Source organism: Thamnophis sirtalis, unplaced genomic scaffold, assembly GCF_051295495.1.
Source record: "Thamnophis sirtalis isolate CommonGarterSnake01/CBP01778 unplaced genomic scaffold, rThaSir2_p1.2 scaffold_5, whole genome shotgun sequence".
Lineage (NCBI taxonomy): Eukaryota > Metazoa > Chordata > Lepidosauria > Squamata > Natricidae > Thamnophis > Thamnophis sirtalis.
This window is the reverse complement of record NW_028261385.1, coordinates 38,678,159-38,704,514: the sequence shown is the minus strand read 5'-3', so window position 1 is coordinate 38,704,514 and position 26,356 is coordinate 38,678,159. Positions and strand designations below refer to the sequence as shown.

The 26,356-nt window shown below is 37.6% G+C and overlaps 1 protein-coding gene across 3 annotated transcripts in view; it reads right to left on the bottom strand.

Moving 5' to 3' along the window:
- The window catches only part of XRCC4 (X-ray repair cross complementing 4), a 126,720-nt gene that overhangs the window by 15,059 nt on the left and 85,305 nt on the right, over positions 1-26,356 (bottom strand). The window contains exons 8-9 of one of the 3 annotated variants that reach the window (XM_087715690.1): positions 13,306-13,456; positions 10,024-13,148 (exon numbers count right to left, since the gene is read on the bottom strand). The exons of 1 other annotated variant lie outside the window; for it this stretch is intronic. In XM_087715690.1, the coding sequence (XP_087571816.1) occupies positions 13,351-13,456 (106 nt within the window). In that variant the 3' untranslated portion in view covers positions 10,024-13,148; positions 13,306-13,350. Of the gene's footprint in view, positions 1-10,023; positions 13,457-26,356 lie in introns of those variants that run through there. One more of the 3 variants, XM_014057242.2, reaches the window with a different exon arrangement.

Here is a 26,356-nt window from a genome sequence, read left to right as displayed (position 1 = left end):
ACATTAATGAAGACATGCTGGATTTCCACAGAAATGCAAAAAATATTATTCTATTGCAAAGAACAGATTTTGTTTTAAAAAAAAGATTCATTAGTGATTATGAAACTATTTCCTTTTGGCATGCTCTTTCCACTATTTGGAAATATGTTTTAGAATGCAATAATCTAACTGGAACATACTCTAATACTGTGGCTCTTCCCGATTTGTATGTAAAGTGCTGTGTATGTATGTGAGGCTTCAGTGCATCTGTGCATATCATGCTGAGGATTACAATCAAGTGTGTGGGAATGGGATGAAGACAAAGGAAGCACAAAGCTTGGTTTGATTTAATTTCATTTCAAGGTTAAATTAAATTAAATTAAGGCAATTAACATGATCACCCCACCTCCCATATAGTTAATGATTTTCTTCTTCTAGAATGTCCAAAATTGCAATTCAGCAAAAACTTTTGGAGAAACTCTGAGAGCCACACCCCAAGCTTTGGGGAAGAGGGCCCTAAGTGATATGTGATATTTGCCCTGAGTCTAGAAAGTGCTTATTTGCCTTATTTGATACATATCTCTATCATGAATAGCTGTCAGCTCCAATTAACCAAGCTTCCTTGGCCTCATTATCCTTAGCACACGTGGAAACAGATGGAAGAGTGTATTTCCAGTATCATACATTGTGATCTTTCTATTGGTTGAATTTTACTTGCATTAAACCTTTCATCAATCTGTCTTGCAGACATTGTTTTTATTTCATTAACATTTCAGGGAAAGAATGGCTACCAAAAAAAAAAAAAGTAATACAGTGGAAAGCACTGCATTGTGTTCTGCAATTCTCCAGGTGAACTATGTGTCAAGATAAGTTCATACTTCAGCTCACGGCTGAATAGCTGTCATAAATCAGAATGACTCACCTTGCCTAACAACCTCCCAAAGTCAATTGTGAATAAGGAATACATTTAACCTGATTGGAGAGCTGCCAATTTGCAACAGTTTTCTACTGCCCATCAAGGACAGTGAAAGAAGCAGCTATTGTATATTACCGTACAGTTATTTCCATTAAAAGCCACTAAACAATTTATCAAAAAGTTACTATGCTTCAACCTCATAGTTGCATTTCTGGAACCACATTATGTTATCTGAAGAGCAGCTATTTCCACATCATGCAATCATGCAAATAAAACTAAAGATTTATTTTCTACTTCTTTTATTTATAATAACATTACAAGAGAAAAGGACTATAAATAAAAACAGCAATATCTTGTAAACTTGCATTTGAAAAGCAATTTTACTGGTCATGGTGAATGAAAACTCTAGCACTTTTTTTGTCAGAACAGAAATCATATCCGTTGTCTGCCTCATCATGGTTTTAACTATATTTATTGAGACAAATTCATGAGGTAGTAATAATGCTTCACATTTTATTATTATTTATGTCATTAAAATGAGAATATAGTCCTACATACACACATACAAGGTCTACCAAAAGTCAGACCACTTAGGCCAATCACATAAGTTTATTAATATATTTTTTCCAGAGAAAATGTTACTATACTTAATGTTCACAGGTTGTGCGTAAAATGAACAAACAAGTGCTTAAAGGTAAATGGCAATCATGCCAAACATTTACTGTAATGTATATAATAAATTGTCTTTGGGGCCTGACTTGATACACTCTGCATATATATGTGAATGCCTATATAAGAGAGACAAATATGTATGGTGACAGCATTATGTTGTTAAGCCAATCCAGTTTATTTCACAGGGCAACAAAGATTTTGCTTGCTGAACATACGGTAGGGATTTTTTTTGCTGCTAATCACAAAAATATCCTGTTATTTAACCTATCACATACCATTTTATAGAAATCTGCTTTTGCAATTTCTTCTTATACATATTTTAAGTTTACTAATTTTCACTTGTTTGCTTATAAGATGCACCGTATGTGTCTATGAGAGTGTAGCTCATGTAGATCCAGTTATGCACTTAGAACATATAGCATAACGTTTATGGAACTGGTACAGTTTGGGCATTCCTTGACATGGTTAGGCTGGATGGATGCTACCTGGAAAGGCTATAAAAGCAGCTCGCATACACAGATGCTACTCAGTTTATTGATATCAGTTTCCATGTATTTTGTTGTGATTGTTTCAGGGATAGGGCTGTCTATGTACATGTAATTTACATAGCAAGTACGCAAGTTATAGACTTGTTATTGGTCAACTAGTGACAACAGAAATGTCTCCTCAATATCAGAACAGCCATGATATGTCCTGCTAATTTTGTGGCAAATACACACTTAAGCCTCAAAGTCATACTGGACTTGTTAAGAAAGCATATGAACTGGAGATGCCACACTATCAGCCCCCCCTACCGCAAAGATCCCACAGGAGAAGAGCAGTCTGGACAACTGTGGGATCTGGCAGGGTGAGAGCTGTGAACCATAAACACAAAACCTTTGCTGTGACCCAGCATAACAGATATAGCGCCCTTTCTGACCTTAATGGGAACACTAAAGAGGCAGGTCAAGGTAGTTGTGATAATGATGACTCAAATAAGCAGGGGATCATGGTCCAAAATGAAGAACTTACTTCGGAAAGGCGAAATGGGGAACCAGGTATCACACATCAGTCGCACAAGAAGAGCAAGGTATGCAAAAAGAGAAGTCACCTTCTGGTTGATGATTCAATCATAAGGAATGTAAATTTAGAAAAGGATATGGAGGTTTTAAAAGAGGTCAGGTGTCTGCCAGGTGCTACTGCCAACAGAGACAAGAGGTGTATTCTTAGGATAGTCAAGAATGCAAGTAAGGACTGTGATGTTGATGCTATTATACATCTTGGCACAAATGATCTGTCCCAAAAAGGTGTACTTTCTGTGAAGAATGATTTCCAGAGCTTGGGGTATGAACTTAGTAGTATAGGTTGTAGGCTTATCTTTTCAGAGGTTTTACCAGTATATAAGAAACAAAAAGGGAAGGGCCAGTGTGTAGTAGAGTTTAATGTGTGGCTAAAGGAGTGGTGTAAAAGGGAAGGTTTTGGTTTTATTAGTCATGTCTGCAGCTGGTCCAATGAAAAACTGTACAAAAGAGATGGTTTGCACCCATCCAAGAAAGGGACTGAGTTACTTGGCATTAAATTCACAGATTTTCTGGATAAACACTTAAACTGAACAGCAGGGACAGAGAATTAATTGATACAAAACATTTCTGTCCCCAGCAATCTAAAATTCATAGGGCTATCAGTGCATGTAACACAGATGATTGTGCTGGTAAGATTACCACTCCCACTGTCAAGCAAAACCAAGCATTTAATAGTGAGTGCCATACCATGTGCATGAATCATACAAGTGGCAAGAAAATAGGGGCAGTCAGGCACAACACAGGTTATGTAGACAGTAAACACAGGGTCAATCAAAATTGACTCAAATGTCTATACACCAATGCACAGAGTATGAGGAATAAACAGAGCGAATTAGAAATTCAAGTAAAAGAGGGCAGATATGATATTGTTGCCATTACAGAAACTTGGTGGGATGAAACCGACAAATGGAACATACAGCTAGAAGGATTTAAATTATTTAAAAGAAATAGACCAAATAAAAGAGGAGGTGGAGTTGCACTATATATAAGAAACAATTACCTCTCTACAGAAATAGAGCACAACAATGATGAGAACTATCTTGAATGCATTTGGGTCAATATTAAAGGTTGGGGGGAAATGACATTGCCATAGGTCTATACTACATACAGGCCACCAATGTTTCCTCTAATTTTTTTTCCGTGTGTGTGGAAAAGTAGTGTTCGAGCAGCATTTTCATGCCTGAGCACCTGAATTTTTTTTAGCCATAATTGCCATCAGAGCAGATGTTGGGAGGGGGGCAAGGAGGAAAAGGGTCCCCACCCTCTCCCTCAGACCCCCAGGAAGGAAAGGAGGGGAGGGGGAGGGAAAGGAAAGAAAATGGGAAACAAGAAAAGGAAAGGAAAAAGGAAAGGAAATAGAAAAGAAGGAAAGGAAAAAGAAAAGGAAATGGGAAAGAAGGAAAGGAAAAAGGAAAGGAAAGGAGAAAGGAAAGGAAAAAGAAAAGGAAATGGAAAAGAAGGAAAGGAAAAAGGAAAGGAAAGGAGAAAGGAAAGGAAAAGTGAAAGGAAATAGAAAAGAAGGAAAGGAAAAAGGAAAGGAAATGGGAAAGAAGAAAGGAAAGGAAAAGAGAAAGGATAGGAAAAAGGAAAGGAAAGGAGAAAGAAAAGGAAATGGAAAAGAAGGAAAGGAAAAGAAGTAAAGGAAAAGGGAAAGGAAAAGGAGAAAGAAAAGGAAATGGAAAAGAAGGAAAGGCAAAGAGAAAGGAAAAGAAAAAGAAAGGAAGTTAGAAGGACAGAAAGGAAAAGGAAAGAGTGGAAAGGATTGGTACTGCTCAAAAATCAAGTCTCAAGATCCCATGGACCCCTTTGGTTCAGGCAGTCCAATCCCACGCTGCTTCTCTCTCCCTGCGAAGGGATCGCAGAAAAAATGCTGAGCCCAGAACGGGGCTTCAGATGAGGCAATGCCTGAGAAACCCCGGATGTGCAGAGAAACGCAGGCTACAACCAGCAAATCCCATTTTCCCAGGAACTGACGAAGCCCCAGAGGACCAATGGGAATTCTCCCTTCTGCAGCGTCATCGGTCTCCGGGCAGAGTCTTCCTTGATTTCACCAATCAGAAGTCAGTGTTCAGAAGGGAGGGAAGGGGGATATTTTCAGTCACATTTAAAGACATTAAAAAAACACTGCGCTGCAGTTTGAAACTTGTGCGCGGTGTTTCTTTGTTACCTGCGCGGCCACTCACACGCGCAGCTTAGAGGGAACGCTGCAGGCCACCCAATCAAGCAGAGGAAGTAGATGAACTTTTTGCTACTCAGCTAACTAAGATATGTAGGAAGCACACCACAATAGTAGTGGGGATTTTAACTACCCTGACATCAACTGGGAAACAAACACTGCACCAAGTGGAAGATCCAACAGGTTCCTAACAAACTAGCAGACAACTTTGTTTCCCAAAAAGTAGAGAAGGGAACAAAGGGATCAGCCATATTGGACTTAATTCTCACTAACAGAGAGGAAATGATAGAAGGTGTTGAAGCCATAGGAACCCTGGGGGCAAGTGACCATGCAATATTGGAATTCAACATTATGCAAACACAAGTAGTAGAACAAAGTGAAACTAGAGTCTTGGACTTTAAGAGAGCTAATTTCCATAAACTTAGAGAGAGCTTGGAAAGAATTCCATGGATGAGAATCCTTAAGGGGAAAACAACTCAAGATGCTTGGGAAATTTTGAAAAATGAGATTACAAAAGCCCAGTCTAGCACTATACCAATGAAGAAGAAAAATAATAGCTCCCAAAAGAAACCAGCATGGCTGCATAAAGAACTCTCTGACAAATTGAAAGACAAAAAAGATAAGTATAAAAAGTGGAAAGTGGAGGACATAACTAAGGCAGAATATCAGCAAATAGCCCGAGCATATAAAGATGAAGTGAGGAAAGCTGAGGCTCACAATGAAGAAAGAATTGCCACAAAAGTAAAAAAATAACAAAAAAGCTTCTTCCAACATGTTAAAAACAAGAAAAAAGTTAAGGAAACAATTGGTCCATTGCTGGGAGAAAGTGGCAAGAAGGTGACAAGCAACAGGGAGAAAGCAGAATACTCTAACTCATGTTTTGTATCTGTCTTTACACAAAGGGATAAAACAGTCCAACCTATCAAAAACAGCACCACAAAAATCAGATTAGGAACACAAGTTGAAATAGGGAAGAAAATGGTAAGTGAGCACCTGTCTACCCTAAACGAGTTCAAATCACCAGGACCGGATGGATTACACCCCAGAATTCTGAAGGAACTGGGAGACGAGATCTCAGAACCACTGAACTATATCTTTCAGAGATCCTGGAGCACCAGGGAACTACCAGAGGACTGGAAAAGTGCTGATGTGCCAAAATGGACAAACGATATCAGGACAATTGGAATCCATTGATGCTGGCTGACTATTTTGGATACTGCAACAAGAGGCATTAGGTACTGAATACAAACAAAAATTAATGTTTATTTAGAAGCCTGAAATTATATGGACAGTTACCTCAAAATCACCCATTCAATCTTTCATGCCTGAGACAAGACTAGAACTCAGAGTCTCGCAATTTTTAGCCTAGTGCCTTAATCACTACATCAAACCACCTTTCTTGAACTCAATAGAATTCATTCCCAAGTAATACTATTTAGGTTGAGCACATAATTCTGAGAAGAAAATAAATTATGAATACAAATCTAACCTGTGGTGTGTGCATGTGATAAACATACATACACACTTGGATTATGCTTATGGAATCTGCTGGATCTATAGGATCTGTCATATTCTTTCACTCTTAAAATTTACTAGTACAATCTTGGTAGGTCCTGGAGAAAACTTACATTAAGAGCTACTGCTTGAGAAAAACTGGAAAATCTAGATATCTTTACCCAAGTGGCTATCCCCCTGACCCAAAATAGTACTTATGCTGATTTTCAACAGGAAAAAGATTAATGGTCCCGTGGCATCTAAGAAAAATATTATTGCAAAGAATCTGATTTATTGTAGCAAATACATTTGAAGGCAATAAACTTCTTTCCTGCCATTTCTTCTTCCTGTTACAAGAACTGTCCCGATGTGGTACAAGCCAGATACATTGAATTAGAATCCCATCAATGATTTTGCTGTCTGAAAATGATGGGAGCTGCACTCTCAAACAACTAAAGGTTAGAGGAAGGCTGATCTTCAACATCTATGATTCTTGCATAGTATACCCACTTCAGTATGTCTAGACGCACAGCCTATGATTTCATAACCAGTAGCATCCTCTGTTTGTCAGTTAAGGAACTCCATGATGCATTATCTGGCACACTGAGTGTTCTTGCTGAATGTATCCAGATTCTGCAGTGTATATTCTATGCTGTTTCCCATGAAATGTTCATTTTTCTAGGATAGAGTGAAAGGGGAATCACTGCATTGCTGATGTTACTAGGCAACTCCAACAGTCATCACCAAACACCCAGTGCTTAATTACAGAAACTTTAATGGCACCAGAACATAAAGTTTCCTGGAAATGTCATTCTAAATAAAACGAAACAACTATTTAAGGTCAAGAGAAACATTCAGACTTGTATCATTACAATGGGTTATTAGTTCATAGATTCAACAGTTTTGTTCCAAAAACAGAATCTAGGTTTAAATTTCTTTCTTTTTGAATGAATTAGTGTTTGTGCTTGAGATTACTCATAAAAATAATTTCCATTACATTTCCAGAAAAGTATTATTCAAATTCAGTGTTCAAAAACATGTAGATCCAGGTTTCTCTTCAAGTTTGTTTATACAGGATTGTAAGATTTCTCAGAATTTCTTGTCCTATGACAGCTTTGTTGCTATAGCTCAAAGGAATCTGGAAGCGACCACATTGACAGACAGGTTGATATAGCAATTGTTTATGGAATTTATTTATTTATTCAATTTCTATATATACCTATCTCAAATTGACAAATAGTGGCAAATAGTATTACAATAATTAAAACCATGAAAATACAAAAACAGTTACAAATTATACACATATGCAACTGAATGTAATTTATTTATTTATTCATTTTATATAGAATAATGGTTGAGGCAGGACTCAGTCCATATATGATGGAGGCATTATAAACAGGAAACTATAGGCAGTGGACAGTCTTAACTGTGAAGTGCTGTCTCTATGAAAAACCATGTAATCAGTTTGAAGTTCTCATATTCCTTTATTTCAGGTAATTATGAAATTGACTTTATTACACAAATATGCTGGCAGTACTCTCTGTGAAAAGATGAGAACATGCACTAGATAATACATACATAAATATGTCCGAGGCGGCGGATCCCGGAGGCCTCCTTGGTTCACCGAGGAGCTCCGGGAGAGGAAGCGCCGGAGGAGACGCCTAGAGCACTTGTGGAGGTCCGATAAATCCGAACCGAACCGAGCACTCTTAACAACCTGCACCAAGGATTACATCAGGGCACTTAGGGCAGCAAAGAGATCTTATATTGCCACCTTGGTTGCGTCCGCCGAGTCTCGTCCAGCCGCCCTGTTTAGGATAACCCGCTCCCTCTTAAATAAGAGGGATACGGGGGACCCCTTGCAGGGTAGGGCTGAGGATTATGCCCAGTTCTTGGCGGACAAAGTTGCTCGGTTTCGGTCGGATTTGGACTCCACCTTTGCAGAGCCAGCCGAGGCACGAGAGGACGAGTTGGTTGACCATCGCTGGGTTGAGTTTCAGGATGTTACTTCTGGGGACGTGGACAAGGCCATGAGGGCTGTGAGTGCCTCCACCTGTGTACTGGACCCGTGTCCCTCCTGGCTGGTTGCTAACAGCGGGGAGGTGACACGGGGCTGGATCCAAGCGGTTATTACCGCCTCACTTCGGGAGGGGCACTTCCCCGCCGCACTTAAAACGGCGGTGGTGAGACCCCTCCTGAAGAAACCATCTTTGGATCCAGCCATACTTAACAACTATCGTCCAGTCTCCAACCTCCCCTTCATTGGGAAGGTTGTTGAGAAGGTGGTGGCCTACCAGCTCCAACGGTCCTTGGAGGAAGCCGATTACCTGGACCCCTTCCAGTCCGGCTTCAGACCTGGTTACAGCACAGAAACCGCTTTGGTCGCATTGACCGATGATCTCTGGAGAGCCAGGGATGGAGGCTATGCCTCCATCTTGGTTCTCCTCGACCTCTCAGCGGCTTTCGATACCATCGACCATGGTATCCTTCTGCGACGACTGCGGGAGGTGGGGGTGGGAGGCACCGTTTTACGGTGGTTCTCCTCCTACCTCTCAGACAGGTCGCAGTCGGTGTTGGTCGGGGGTCAGAGATCGACCACGAGGCCCCTATCATATGGGGTGCCGCAGGGGTCGGTCCTGTCCCCCGTACTATTTAACATCTACATGAAACCGCTGGGCGAGATCATTCGGAGGCACGGGATAAGATACCACCAATACGTGGACGATACGCAGCTGTATCTGTCCGCCCCGTGCCAACTCAATGAAGCGGTGGACGTGATGAACCGGGGTCTTGAAGCCGTTAGGGACTGGATGCGGGCTAACAAGCTTGTACTCAACCCAGAAAAGACCGAGTGGCTGTTGTGTTTCCCTCCCAAAAATTTGGCTAGTGTACCAACGATCAGGCTGGGGGGTCAAAATTTACACCCCTCAGACAGGGTTCGCAACTTGGGAGTCCTCCTGGATCCACAGCTGACTTTTGATCACCACCTGTCGGCTGTGACCAGGGGGGCATTTGCCCAGGTTCGCCTGGTGCGCCAGTTGCGACCCTACCTGAATCGGGAGGCTCTCACAACAGTCACTCGCGCCCTCGTGACCTCTAGGCTGGAATACTGCAATGTGCTCTACATGGGGCTGCCCTTGAGGAGCATTCGGCGGCTTCAGCTAGTCCAGAATGCGGCCGCGCGAGTGATCGTGGGTGCACCTCGGTTCGCCCACATAACACCTATCCTCCGCGAGCTGCACTGGCTACCTGTTGGCCTCCGTGTGCACTTCAAGGTGCTTCTTACTACCTATAAAGCCCTTCATGGTAGTGGATCTGCGTACTTGGGAGACCGCCTTCTGCCAATTACCTCCTCTCGACCCATAAGATCCCACAGATTAGGCCTCCTCCGAGTGCCATCTGCCAGCCAGTGTCGGCTGGCAACTACGCGGAGGAGAGCCTTTTCTGTAGCAGCTCCGACCCTCTGGAACGATCTCCCCGTGGAGATTCGTACCCTCACCACCCTTCAGACCTTCCGCACAGCCCTCAAGATCTGGCTATCCCGCCAGGCCTGGGGGTAAAGACCATAGTTTGCCCCCGCCCGAATATTGAATGAATGTTGTTTGATCTTAGTTATATATTGTATTTTTATGTTATTGTATGTCTTCCCCTCCCATAAGTTGTTAGCCGCCCTGAGTCCCCTCAGGGAAAAGGGCGGCCTATAAATAAACGCAACCTAAACCTAAATGACATTTGGATTATACATACAAAAATGACATTATAAGATCCATATATACTGTCCAAGTCAATTGCCCAAGCATTGTTTGAAGCAAGGCACTTAGCTCAGATCAGGTTTGTATGAAACTAATTGTACTCATTTCTACTTGTTATAGTAACCCAAAATGTTTATGGTTCATGGATTTATCAATGGTTGCTGTTTTATATTTAGTTTGGTTGGTATGAGATTTCATTATTGATAGCCATTTTAGGAAAACTTTGAAAACATTTAAAAGTAAGAAAGCATTTTCTGCAAACTTTCCTTAACACAGCTACTAAGAAGATATTATAAAAGGTGATTTATAGCTTCTCTAGTTCCTCTTCCTCCTGAAACTGGGCAGCACTTTAGAGTGCCCTACTAGTTGTATCAATAACCCCTGACCTGTAATCTACAAGATTAGAATTATAGAAATGGGGTAATTATCCTTTTACTACTAGTTGGAGTTTACATTTCATAACAAAACAGTAATCTCACTGATTAAATAATGTTGTTTTTACAACTTAGAGTTTTATGTTGTTAGAAGAACACAGCATTTGTATGTAGTATAATAAAAAGACTTATTTGCAGCTAAAATTCTTTAAATTATGTCTGGTATCTGGGAAACAGCTTATAATCATGTGACCAAGCCAGTTATCTTAAAAGAAAACTGGAGATCTGTTCCATTTTCCTCTTTTTTTCATATTCATAGGATCATTTTTTCCCCTTGCTCGAGATAGACAATAATAATAGCCAAATGGCTGACTTCCTCGCTACTTATGTACACTATTTTTTTGTTCCAAGAGACTTCTTTTGAGGAAAATTGTAGGAATTACGAGTTATTTTTATATTGCTCTATTTAAAAAAAAACAATGCAATTGTTTGCAGACAATAGTTTGTTCCCATGGATAGTTCTTTCAAAGTGACTTATTTCAGTATTCCAGACATTTTTAAAAACTAGCTTGCTCCATTGAGGACTACTTCCAGGTTTAAGCTAATACTTAAAACTGTATTTTAATTGTCTTATTAAAAGAAAGAAAGAAAAATCTTACAAGCTTAGTTGTGGGGACAGGAGAATGAAAATTCAAGGCTTACAGAACAAAAATAGAACACTACCACAAAAGTTTTATCCAGCAGAAGATACAGGTTCAGCAGGCATAACCAGAATTATATACAGAACTGAATATTCAGATAATCTGTAAATTAAGAAAGTATTGAAATGACCTAAAATTACTTCTTATAGGAATACTTCGCATAAATGCTTAACCCTAGGATAATTTCCATAGTAGAATGCTTGAACAAACAAAACACTAAGTGGTTGTGTTTATATGAAATGTCAAGGCAATTTTTCAAAGGTCAAGTACTTTGTAAAAGTAGTGGGAAAAACAAGCAAAAAAATACTCTTAAGATTGAAAAAATAAATTAAATTTAAGCTCATAGAATAAAAGATGGGCTCAACTCAGTGGCAATCTGGCTTCTAATGGCTTTTTAGATTTCTAATTTGGCCTGTGTTCCTAGTGATGTCTGTAACAAACTATGTTGGCATCAAATGGCATGGGTGTGATGTCATCATTCTTCAAATGCTTCAATTACATACATGGGTATGAGGTCTGAGGCAAATACAAATAGTTCTCAATTAGCTAGTCGGGATTGGAAGCTCTGTTGTTAACCAACATGGTTGTAAAGTGTGATGTCACATGACTACACCATCTTAATAATAGCCATTCCAGCAATTTCAGTTCTTGTAGGGCCCAATCTGGGTTAGTCACCGGAATCAAAGATTTAGTCTCCATTCTCAGGGAACTTTTCTCTCACCAGAATGAGAGATCTTGGGACATGAACATTTGCCTTCATTCATGAATTTCAGTTGTAACTATTAGGCAAATCCCAGATGGTCATTTGGTGTAGCCTCATGTGATTGCAATGGACAATCTTCTGCCAACTTTCCCACTGATTGTCAGAAGCTGACAGTGAAGGTTGCAAATGGCCAGCACATGACAGTGACAAGAGGCAACGTTCATAATTGTGAATTAGTTTCTGCTAAATGCTTAAATCAAAATCATGTAACTACAGAGATGTTGCAATGCAATTTCAAGGACTAGGCATAAGCCTCCTCATTCAGTGTTATTGTGACTTTGAAAGATTGTTGAAGAAATGCCATTAATCAAAATATAAATTATATAATTTGTCTGACATCATTAAGTACATGCTATCATGTGCCTCCAGAGTCCCCACAGCATGCATATGTGCCCATATTCTTATTCATTAGTTTATAATCCTACTTTTGCTCCATATCAAGATAATACACATAGCAGACGTCTATCAGTTCTTTTTTTTAAAAATCCATAACAATCCTGTGCAGTGAGTTGGCTGAAAGAAGGCGGCTAGTCCAAAGTTGTTCATTAGTGTTATTTGATAGCTGAGAATATTTTCAATCTTAATTCACCATTTTAATAATTAATCTATTATTATAAGCATTTTAAAAAGTTTTGTGCGGACTTTGTCCAATCTTCTAGATTTAAAACTGGCAGAATTCCCTCATTGGCTGAGAGTTCTGGGAGTTTTAATTCAATTTACCCAGATATAAGACTGGGGACAAACTGGCCTATTATGGCAACATTATTTATGAATAAGAATTCTCCAATTCAAAACGTAAAACAATATAAACATATTGCCTTATCTCCAAAATGTCATAGAAACCCTTGCTTTTGATATTCCAAGAGTGCTGGCAGAAGTTGTGGGTCAAAACAATGGTTGCTAGGGACCATTACTGAGAAGGAAATGGAGTAAAGGCCTAAAAATATCTTTGCAGCAAGAGACTTCATTTTGGACATTTAAAAGTGATGATCAAACAGAAAGAAAACAGTGTCTAATGGATGAGACACTGTATCTATTCTTAATTTGGGAAATATATTTTCGTTAATCATAAAACAACTATAGAGATTTCAAGACACCTTTCTGCCTGAAGCCATGGGTCGCAGCCTTTCATCTTTCTTCCCAGTTTTCATTGCTGCCATTTTGATGCTCTGGTAATTGTCTTTCTTAATCCTGAGGATTAATTAAATTTTCTCATTCACATCAACTGGAGGCAGATTAACTCCCTGAAGTCTGTAAAGCCTTGAATGGAAAATGTTGACTGTTAGTGACTATTCATGGGTACAACCTTTATTAGCAAAAGATAAAACACTAGTTGAATATTATTTTACAGTACAAATAGGAAACTCCCTCCACTGCTGTATGTAAAACAGTTTCTTTGGAAGAGATAATTGATTACATTTTTAGCAGCTTGTAGTAAAATTGTAGCCTTCTTCCAGAAAAGTCAGATATCACCAAATAGGTCTTCGGGGTCATCTGTGTTTTTCTCTTCCTCTGCCTTTTGCAAAGTCAGTTGCCTCTCTGTTGATTTTGATGGAGCAAAATGTAGTCTAAAGTTCAAGACATATGAAATAAATTTATTTGTTACTTTAAATAAAACTAAATGCAACACTACAACACTACACACTACAACAGTACAACTATAAAACATTATCTTGTAATATACTCTGTGGAGTCTTTATTCAGATTGGGGAGAGAAATAATATTTTTCAAAGGTGCTTCTAGCTTGCCCCCCCTCTGTTACAGCAAAAACAGGATTTAAACTATAGAATTGGAAAGTGTCACTTTTGTGCTTAGTATATTACTTAAATATATATATGTGTGTGTGTGTGTGTGTGTGTGTGTGTGTGTGTGTGTCTATGTGTGTATATATATGGAATTAAGTAATATACTAAGCACAAAAGTGACACTATCCAATATATATATAATAACAATTCAAACAACAAAGTAAATGATAATATGGATTGATTTAAAAGTTTCTTGTATGCAATTTATAATATTTTCAACTGTTTTGACAATACAGATTTGACAAATCACATTTCAAGTTTTACATTCTATGGGTTTTATATTCTGTATATCCAGTAAGTAGCTCTTGTCCTTTTAAAAAGAAATGGTATCCAGGCATTAAAATATTTGTGTATTCTTCTTAGCAGGTGGCAGCACCTAGTCATTCTTAATTGATCTCAAAACAGCTAAACAAGGTTAGATCTGATTAGACCACCAGAAAAGGGTTACGGGTAGCCATTTTCTTTTAACAACTGATGTAGTTATTTATCACACATTATATCAGAAGCCAACGTGGTTTCTGAATCCAAGCATATAATATAGCTGAAAAGATATCTCAGGCATTGTACAAAAAATATTTGAAATCGTGCAAGATTTCAATGAAGTATTTAGTTCAAGACACTAAATACTAAAGCACTACTATATAATTCCCCAGATTAAAACTAGAGGACAAGAATAGCCTAAGACATGCATTCCCCGAAGGCAGCCTGTCCTGCCTTCTGCAATATCTCCCTCAGTATATCACCACATTAATACAATTCCTCTTCTGTCTACACCATTCTCTTGTATTCCATTCATCATCACTTTGGATGGTGCATGATTCTAGTACCCAGATTCCTTACTAGTCAGTCATAATACATTTATTCCTGCGGCTTCTTTGATGTGACTACACAGCCACCAGTCTAACTATCCATAAACCAGCCATCAAATTTAACCCCCTTGAAACTCCTCCTCACAATCCCCCTACCTCAAGTCCAACTCAAGTCAAGTAAATACTGGAGAGAGTGTTCCCCTGCCTGTCTCAAAAATGGCTGAAAACTGCAACACTTCTAAGTTCAAATACTCTGAAGTGCTTTCACAACTTCACATTCCATATTGGGCTGTTAAATTTACTGCTGATTTAAAATTAATGGGAGCAAAATGAAATAATGCATGGATACACCTGGCTTCCAATATCAATATAATTTCAAATATGGAATCATGTATGACTATGAATTATGCCCAAAGCACAAAGAATGAAAACAAAAGTTGCATTGCTTTTACAAACAGTAAGCTTTTTAAAAAGGTATTAGGGCTTTTTTTAAAAAAAGTGAAATGGGCAACACAAACTGAAAATACAAATGTGACTATCTCAATAGACAAATCAAAAAATCCAATAACTACCATATGTGATATAGTTCCTATCCTAATACTTATAAGAATGAGGCTATGTGATAGAACAAAGTAAATTAAATGCTTCAAGTTTCTCCATTCTTAACTAAGGGTTAAAACAGGGCCCTCTTAAACCAGGGACTTGCTATACACTGACATCTCAGCCTGAAGCAGAAGTGATGGGCCAGTTTCAGTTACAATAATAATTTTGCCTTTATTAAGATTAATTTAAACTAATAGGGTTACATTTGCCAAGATTTTACATAAGATCTATGTATGTGTGCAATATTTGGTTTCTCCCCAATTTGACATATCCATCAATTACTGATACTTACTGGTCTTTTGTTGTTAAATTCCCAGCATGGGATTTGAAAGGATACATATTGTAGCACGGTTCAAGTGTTATGAAATATTTACCTAGAAATTTGAAGAAATATCCTGGAAACCTTTTGGCAGTTTTATTGGTTTCTCAATTTTAGTGCTTTATTAGTTAATGGTGCATTGCATAACAATAATGGAATTTGACAATGTTCTACTAAGAAATGCTCTATGTTATAAAATGAGTATTTGCAATCTATGTTGAGTTTTCAGATGCTATGGACTTTTGCTTCCCATCACCATGCACAGCAAAATCTATATGCTTATTCATGGATACATGATACAAATTCTCACCAACTGTCCAAATGATTGCAGTATTCTCCATGTTCTTGGAATTTGATCATTATTGTCAGCCAGAAGGGCCAGCTCTAAATCTAAACGCTATACTCACCAATACTAAAATTGGGGTGAGAGGAGACTGGACTAAAATATTATTTGCATATTTGGGTAGAACTCCAGGAATAAAAAAGCCAAGTCAATTTTGCAAAGCAATCTGCTCCAACTGAAATTTTCAATCATTTTCATTCAGTTATCATACCTATTTTCATATATATTAATTACAAAGGTAATTAGAACCACAGTTGACTGCTGTTACATCGTTTGCTCCTAAATTTAGTTGCTGTTTTGTACAAAAACTCAGAAAGACAAGTCTGCGATAAATTATCTCCATCACATTCCACTCAAGCTGGTCTCTGTGATGGTGGTGAGATATTGATGTTCATCCAATATGAATTTCTGTGTAACCATGTTTTGGACTTTACTCATCTTAGGTTCAATAGTGACTCTAAGACACTCAGATTATTTAAACTAAGACTGTTTGGAAACAACAAGTGAGGACTCTGAGTCTATTTGGAAACTTGGGGAAAGTGATATATACATTTTGTAATCAATGAAAAAGAACACATCCTGTTACATTCTCAATTATCTTCTCTTCTAATATTAGTCATTTCTAAAAAATAATAAAAATAAAGAGACATATAATTATATACAATGACTAATTTCTTCTTCTCTCTTGTTGCCATTTGCTTTCAATGTGGCTCCCAGAGAGGAAATATTTCAAAGCAGTATGCATATTCTTGTTATGTACTGATTCCAGAAAGGCAAGGCAAACTAATGAAATTTCACACCATATAGTTTGGCTGGGGTGGGGGGTGGGGGGGAATGGAGAGTTCAATATCAAATATTTCTGGAAAGAATCATCCCTGGCCTTAGGAATAGTTCATATTTTGGAAAGGGGGTTGGCAGTGAAGTGGGAAATATATCTATCTCTATATCTATCTATCTATCTATCTATCTATCTATCTATCTATCTATCTATCTATCTATCTATCTATCTATCTATCTATCTATCTATCTATCAGTTGCGGCCCTACTTAGATCGGGGGGCTCTCACAACAGTCACTCGAGCCCTTGTGATCTCTAGACTGGAATACTGCAATGGGCTCTACATGGGGTTGCCCCTGAAGTGCATCCGGCGACTACAGCTAGTCCAAAATGCAGCCGCGCGAGTGATAGTGGGCGCACCGCGGTTCGCCCACGTTACATCTGTCCTCCGCGAGCTGCACTGGCTACCTGTTGGTCTCCGGGTGCGCTTCAGGATACTGATGACCATCTTTAAAGCACTCCATGGTAGTGGATCTGGGTACTTGAGAGACCGCCTTCTGCCGATTACCTCCCTAAATCGACCAATTAGATCGCACAGACTGGGCCTCCTCCGAATTCCATCTGCCAGTCAATGCCGACTGGCGACCACACGGAGGAGAGCCTTTTCTGTTGCTGCCCCGACCCTATGGAACGAGCTCCCCATGGAGATCCGCACCCTCACCACTATCCAGACCTTCCGCGCAGCCCTCAAGATCTGGCTCTCCCAGCAGGCCTGGGGATAGGCTCCTAATTACCCGCCCGAGTGTTTGATTGCTGAATGAAAGTTGGGTTTTATTATTTTTCTGTTGTTCACATATTGTTTTGTTTTGACCTTGCACCTCCCCTCCCCTGTGGTTGTAAGCCGCCCTGAGTCCCCTCAGGGAAAAGGGCGGCATATAAATCCCAATAAATACCTAAATACCTAAATACCTACCTATCTATCTATCTATCTATCTATCTATCTATCTATCTATCTATCTATCTATCTATCTATCTATCTATCTATCTATCTTATATCTAGTATCTATCAATACTGTAACGTAAAATGGATTAACTGAAATTTCACCTAAAAATACCCAACCAACTGTAGGAAGTTATCACCCAGCCCTTTCCCAGAAAAATGAAATACCCTAGGAAATATTGAAAAGGCAGAATATTTCTCTAGATGTGAAAAGAAAGAAACATGTTTCAAAAAGACAAAGTCACTCTCCCTGCAGCTTCGTGCCCCCACCCACTTTGTCCATGAGCCATTAAAGCCTGAGCTAGTCCCTTTAATAATAAAGAGTTCTCCCCTTCAGCTCCAGGGGGATAGGACTGAAGCATGATAATATTAGTCCTTTACTCAACTGACCACATGGCATCTGAGAATTCAACTAAACCTGGACTCAGCCTAGAGAGTTGCCCCTGCATGACCCCATGTGGGTCTGACAACCAATTAGAATATGTTTCTTGCACAGGAGCAGGAGGCAGATAGGTGGGGCCGAACAGATTATAAAAAGCCCTGCAAGCCAAGGTGGCGCAGTGGTTAAATGCAGCACTGCAGGCTACTGCTAGATCAGCAGGTCAGCGGTTCAAATCTCACCGGCTCAGGGTTGACTCAGCCTTCCATCCTTCCGAGGTGGGTAAAATGAGGACCCAGATTGTTGGGGGCAATATGCTGACTCTCTGTAAACCGCTTAGAGAGGCCTGAAAGGCCTATGAAGCGGTATATAAGTCTACTGCTATTGCTCCCTCGGCCCTCCTTCTTCTTCACCCAACACCTGGAAGCATGTGATCACCTTTTTCCCCAGGACCTCAAGCCATGCGGTCCTGTCCACCATTAAAACCATCTTTCTAAGGAGCCTCCATGTTTCCAGTGTCTTTTTCCCCACTTGGAACTGAACCCAGAAGGACATTTCTTCCAACACAACCAACCAAAACCTGATGTTTGGCTCTGACCAAAAAGATGGATGTGAGGCTTGGTTATCTGCTTCATGTGTCCAGGACAGACTAGCCGTTTTTTTAAAAGATACCTGGTGATGCTGAAAACCAAGAGCCAGAGGAGAAGTGTTGCTCATTCATACTCTTTCTAAAGATTAGAGTAACTAAAGACTCACAGGTATCAGTATCTAGCAGAAATATTTGGTTAAAAAAAAAGCACTTGCTTCACTCACATCACTATTATACAAAAGGTGTCTGGAATTTCTAGATAAACACTTTCTCTAGGTGCCAATTTAGCAAAGCATGTGGAAATTTTGACTTACATTTTAAGTTTTTTTATAGTCTGTGATTAAAATATTGGGATTAAATGTAGAAACCCTCATACTTTTATGATATGTTTAGATATGACTATTCAATAAACTAAACACTACCAAATCAAACTTTTACTAATATGGCATCTGCTTTTTATGTTTGCTGTACATAGGTGGTTAACCACACAAGTATATTATTTTTAATTACTCAGTGCCAATTAATTCAGCATTTCCTTTATTTAGCAACTGTTAATTTTATTGGGAAAATCCCTGTTTCATTTTAATTATCTTTTTTCTGCTGTTGCTTATCTACCAGGGCAATAGGGATTATTGACAAATAGACTTTTCTTTCTCTCATGTATGTATTGCAAAGCTCCTTTTGTGTGAAGAGGATGCTCTGGAGTAGGGTAAGTAAAGATACAAGAGAGAAAAGAGGAAGTTTAAACATGCAGGCAATTACACTAAACTTAATCCATTATTATTTATGGTGTGTTGCACAGTCAGCCAGATGTTCAAGCTAGATTTGGCATTTTTGTCCATCTTATGAGTTATTATTTATTATCATCAAACTTTTGATTCATTGTTAACTCCTGGTGACTGCAGTTTTCTTGGCAAGATTTTTGGAAGTGGTTTGCCAAAAAGTGATTGTCTCCTTCTTAGGGTGAAAAGTGACTGGGTGAAGGTCATTGAAATGCTTTGTGTCTAAGGCAGGACTAGAACTCATGGTCACCCAGTTTCTAGTCTAGCGCCTTAACGACTACACAAAACTGGCTCTCTAAATTTAAACTTATCATTTAAAACTATACACAAAATATACAAGGTCAGAATTAGAGACTTTAGTTAAACTGAATAGCCTTTGTAACTTTGCACAATAGAAAAAAGTGCTATGCATTAATATAATTCTAAATGTAATAAAAAATGAGGTTATAAGATGTATATTTTCATGTTAGTTTTTTAAGGTAATAATAAAAAATTGAGAATCAATTTAGTGTAGTGGTTAAGACACTAGGCATTTTAACTGATAGTTTAAATTTAAACACTAAACTTCAGCAACACTAAAACTGTTGTTGCTCTATTATTTCTCAGCTGACACTATTTGTTCTGTAGGATCAGATAAAAAAAACTGACCCAGGAAAGGAATGCATTGTTGCCTTTTCATGCTTCCTTCCGATCAGTTAAATGTCTCTTGCAGCCTGCTGTTTAGTTTGGATGAAATAATGGGTCTTGCTGAGAAATAAAAGAATGTTAGAATTGGAAGATCATAACCTGAAATTTGGTTGGCAGGCTTTTTATGGTACGAAAAAATTAATGTGGATTTTAAAAAGTCATTATGTATGTGGTATATTGAAAATATGAAAAAATACAAGCTCAGATTGTTATTGACTTCAGCAAATGAAACATTTTAAAGAAGAGAAACATCAGAGATAAAGAATTAAAGATTTAATTAATACAGAAGATGGAGAAATTAAGATGAAGTCAAGAGAACAATTGACTACAAAAGAACATAGTTTTCAATGGTTTTTTATACAAACAGATAAAAAGTAAGGTATAATTGGATAAAAAGTTAATTGGAATTGAAAAACACAAAACAGAATTTGAAATTGAATTATGTAAAAATGAATATGTAATAGAAAAAACATTTATTTTTGTTAAGATTTGTACAAGTGAAACATTTCATGTGAAAATGGGCTACTAATTTTGGGGTATAACATAGAGATGGATACTTGGGAGAGAATGTGGGTAACATATTAAATTTACAGTGTCATAATTTAAGAGAGAAAAATTATAAAATGATTTATTATTGATACATGACACTAGAGAAATTATTAAAACAGTACTAAGATATTTCAAACCAGTGTTGGAAATGGGAAAAGCATGAAGGGACATTTTAACATGCATGATAGATTTGTAAGAAAGCTAAGAAATGTTGGATATAAATTTACGCAATGATGCAAAGAATAATAAAATTCCTGCATTTTGATTACTCACTTTTTCTTTTTTTCCTCTTTCAATTTATCTTTTACTCTATGAAAATATTTTTAATAAATAAATAAATGCATGAAAGAATGATTGAATGAAAGAATGGACCTCCCCAGTGGTTGCTGAGGCCAATTCATAAAACGTGTACAAACTTGTACAAGACTTCCCTATTAGTGTTTGAAAAAATGAAAGAATACTAGATGGATTCTTGATTTCATCATGCATAAACACATTTTATATCTAGAACAGGGCTGTCAAACTTGCGGCCCGCAGGTTGGCTATGTCGTGCTCCCGACCGATTTGGCAAAGGTGGAAAAAGTCCCGATGCCTCTCGTGATGATGCAGTGATGCCGTGAGTTTGACACTCCTGATCTAGAACCTCCCTAGCATAGTGCTTACTTTATTGGAAAGTTTAGCTCGACAGCAAGTGCTTCTATGATACCAGTTCTTAATCATTTAAGAATAAGAAATACAAAAAAGCAGTTTGTGCTTAGTCCTTAAATTGCTATTTTCCTTTCCTCTGAAATGTGAAAAGGAAAAACCTGCTCTGGTTGCATCTCTCCCCTTCTAAAATGTTCACTGTTTTCCATTAGCTTCAGAAATAGTTGTTCAAGGTAAATGTTTAATGAGGACTAACATCTGCCAATAATTTATACACAAAGATTAACAAAGCTCCTTAAAATGTCAGGTGGGTTGTTTTTTTCCCATCTGTGGGAAAGAGTAATTCTCTTTGGAAAGAGTGGCTAAATTCTGTAGTGGGTTAGTCTTGCAGACAAGAATGCTACCATCAATTCTTAATAAACTTGCAGGGAGTAAATTATTTAACTTGGAAGGTAATTTCCTGTCTGCAAGCAGAGGCAGATCTCACAGAAGAATGCTTTGTGAAATGCAGGTAGATTAATAATTTGCCCTTGCCTTACTTTATCATCTTGAAACAACTCAATCATGTTCTTCTCTGACTTCTCGAGACTTTCTTGGTATAGAATTACACCTTGGAAAAATAATGATATTCCAGATTTGTTGATACTTGAATGTTTTACTGAAGTTCCTGCAACTCAACTCAATTCAACTCAACACAACTTGTGTGAACATAGTGCAACTACAGACATACAGAAAACAGACAACACTACCAATGGAAGAGAATATTTGTAGGTTGAACTGTGGGGTTCTTTGTGCTCTCTGAGCTTCATTGTTTTCTTGCACGTGTTTCATTACTAAACTAGGTAACATCATCAGTGCATAACATTTGAAGGGGAAAAAGCCCCCCTACACACTGCAAATACAAACAACCAAACATGCTGCAGGCATGAAAGGACATAATCTGTCTCAATTCTTATATCCCACTTCGGCATCAAATATCACAATGTGCTTTTATACTTTCAGTTTCTGCTATATATGAGCTGCCCTGACAATTATGCCTATCAATAAATCTATTGCCATTGGGTAGTGTATATTAACAACTTATTTTCTCTCTCACTCCAAAATGCACAAAGTGGTTTTGTTTGAACACTGTCAACGCAGGCTTGTCTATATTCTGGATACTGCAAAATAGTAAAAAATGCTGGGCAGGGGATGGGGGTCGGGAGAGAGAGAAGATACTTCTCAACCTACAACCACATTTGGGAACATAATTTCTGCTGCGAAGCAAGATGGGTGTTAAGTGAGACATACCCAATTTTACAACCATTTTTTTTGGTCATGGTTATATGAATCATATAATCATGTGAGGTTATTAAATGAATCTTGCTTGACTTTTTTTGTTTAAAGCTGGCTTGGAAAGTCAAGAATGATGAACACATGACCCTGCTGCCATTATAAAAACATGTCAGTTGCCAAGGGCCCAAATTTTGATCATATGACTTTGAGGATGTTGTGACAGTTGTAAGTGTGAAACTAATTGTACATCACATTTTTTCAGTGTCATTGTAAACTGTCATTAAACAAATGAGTTTTAGGTCGAGGACTATCTGTGCCACCAAATTTATGGTTGGTACAGTATGAATAAACTTGATATAGAACTAAGTTATGACTGCAGTACAGAGTATATTAATGACGAAGGCTTTTCCCGTTTTCCTTTCTTTTTTCAAGTTTAATTGATTCATGTAATTATTGTTTTTTGAAATGAATTCCTCTACTGCCCTACCAGCTAGGAAAAAAAGGAAGAATGGGTGGATAATATTTGGCAAGCATAAACGTTTCACTTAAAGCTGAAGATGTGTGGTTTTCTCTTCTGAAAAATAAATAACAATAATATGCTTATAATTTGCTAACACAGGGAACGCTCTCATCTGCAATCGTTAAGTAGAAGCACATTGTTGTTTATACTATAAAACCTGGTTTCATTATGCATGCTGAATAATCCCAGGAAGGAGAAAACCTTCATTTTATACTTTGGAATAACCATTTATGTGGATCTAGGGAGGACTTAATTGGTAGGAAATTGCTGAAATAAACAGAACGTATTTGTTCAGGATTTTAAAATAGCTGTACTATATTTTTGTGTTAAGAAATCAGTTGGATAAATTTTGGAGACATTTTCATTTTTTTACATAGAGATTCTTTTACTTGCAAGGTTCTGTTAATGTAGTTTTACAATAAAGCAGAGTTTAGTTCATCTGGTGGTGCCTTATGTCTGGTTTATCTAGGAAGGCTGATATCAATTTAAAAATCTGAATGTTCAAACCTTTCACCTTCTCCTAAACAGCATGAGAAACTAGGGAAGGTCCCTTCTGAGTGGCTTTCTTCACCCATTAGGTTATGTCCTCTCTTATCTCATCATTCCCATTTCTTTGCATCATCTCTCAAGGTCTTTCTCATATACCATGACATACACAAGTATTTATCTCACACAGTCTTTATAATCTGTCATTAAATCCATAGAAACGAGGCATATTTTAATTTAATGGAACAGAGTGCTATATAAGAACAATTCTGCAGATTTGTGTATGGTTTATTTCGTGCAACACATTAAAATATTAACACGTAACATCATCCTAAAAGATTGAATCCAACTTTATAATTATTAATTTATCAATATATCACTTCCCGGTGATAAAGTTGGAGTCAATCCTTTAGGTTGATATTATGTGTTGATATTTTAAAATGTTGCACATTGTAAGATGATATACACTCATTTACAGATTTATTTATTTATATACTGTCTTTATTATTTTTACAAATAACTGAAGGCAGCAAATATCCAATACAGCTTCCCCCTCCTCTTTTCCAACAACAACCCTGTGATGTAGGTTGGGATGAGAGAGAATGATTAGCCTAACAACCCCCAGCTGGCTTTCATAGTTAAGGAGGGACTAGGTAGACAAACCCTTATAATAAGGTTTTTTGCTCACCTTGATTTGTGCTATAAGGCACCTACAATGTAGTTGAACCAAATTCCTGATTGGGGATTGCTAGGCTTTTGTTAAGAACCATCCTGGAAAAGTTACTTCCATAGTATTTCCGAGAAAATAATGTCAGTGTGTTCACTTCTATTCAAAGGGGAATTTCCCACTGTAATAAAATGAAACCTGGAAAGATCTAGATACATCACTCAATTTCTTTTGTTGCTATTTCTAATAAAATGTTATTTTATTAAAATTAACATTATATCATATCTTTAATGGGTATGTTAATTTTGATTGAGCACAACTGTAGCTTTTTTGAAGTTATAAATTTTTAAATTTTTATTATTTGGAAAAGAAATTATTTGCAAGCTCATTAGATAAAGCATTTTAATTTTATAGGTATATTCATATTTTACTATTCAATCAATCAATCAATTTATCACATTAAAGAAAAAACAGAAATTATCACAGATGTAAATAATTATATTTTGAAAATGGTTACGCATGTACTGGAACTTGTTTTTCACTTCTGTCCAATGGAGCAAAGGAGAGATGTGTACAAACTATAATGAGTTAGTCCATTATTTGAAGCACAGGCGAACTTTCATAAAACTACCATCAATAGTATTGGTTGATGAAATTGGCCCTTCTCCTCTAAATAGATAGTGGTAGCCAAAAGAGTGACAAACAGAGTAATGTTTTGGGTAGACAAGAGAATTAATGAACTCAATTGAGAAGAGGTTGCCAGCAGACAGCAAAGGCTAAATGTAGTCTTCTCTAGATAGGCGGCTAGAGACAGCTGTATCCTTAAATCTTTAATGCCAACATTAGTTAGGATTTATAGCTACTCTTATGACAAAAGGATATGCATGTTCCACATTTACAGTACTTTCATTTCATAGGTATAAAAAAAAGCATTTTTATTTATTTATTTACTAATGTATACTGTATGCTACTGAACCTGTTCACATTCTCAGTAAGTTATAAAATACTACCATGCAATAGTTAGTAAGATCCAAAGAATAAACTGAAATGCCACAGGAAGAGGAGTAATGCAATCAAAAGTAATGTGAACAAGCAGCTAAAACAGTGTTTCTCAACCTTGGCAACTTGAAGATGTCCGGACTTCAACTCCCAGAATTCCCCAGCCAGCATTCGCATTCGCTGGCTGGGGAATTCTGGGAGTTGAAGTCCGGACATCTTCAAGTTGCCAAGGTTGAGAAACACTGAGCTAAAACAACAACAAAAGGAATGAAAAAGTGTTCAGCAGCAATAAAACAGCCCAACACCCAGTTTTACTAAAACAGAAACGATCAACAAAACTCTTTACCAATGTAATTAAATGACAAATATGAATCCTTTCAGTTAATTTGATGCAAACTGAGCAAATCAATACAACAGTCAGCGAGAAACAGAATTGAACTGTATATTGTCGTGATAACATATGTAATCCTTTTAAAAAATTAAATAAAAAAGAAGAAAAGAAGCCAATGAATATAAATACTACAATGTTTCACCGCATTGTATTACTTATTTGATTGGTGTGAAACAGTACATTAGTAGAGTTATTTAAAAATAAAAAAACTGAGCAAAGAAATAGGTAGTTCAGGTGGAAAAACCCAAATTCCATTGAAAACCGGAAGTATTTTGTGTTATAACTGCAAGACCACTGAGAAAGGAGTTTAACAAAAATCATAGTAGAGTGAAAAGCAAGACAGAAATATTTATTTTAAAGATGGTTGTTGTGCCTAATTTATAAGCATTTAATTTTTAACTTTGTGTTTGTATAGATACCATATATAGTGGAGATGATAAGACAGACAGACAGACAGACATATATATAGAGATATAAAGATAGAGATATAAAGATATAAAGTTTTATATGACAATCTGTCCTTAATCTAGTCTTTCAAGTCTTTCAAGAAGGAGATCTAAATTTGTCTTCCTTCTTCTAATAGTGCATTGCCACTTTAAGTCATCAAGTGGTTGGTCATTCTTTGATTTGGTTTTCCTTTTTTCTACGTTTCCCAGCATTAGAGCCTATGGCATATAGCTGGCTCTATGCATAATATGTCCATGGTAGAAGCGTGAGTCCTTAGTGCAGGGACGTGCAGTCAGGGGAGGCAGGGCCTCACCACTGTCATCCTGAAAAGAAAAGAAAAATTAAAAGGAAAAAGGCTAAGGTAGTTGCTGCCAGATTCACAGTGGATGACTCTGC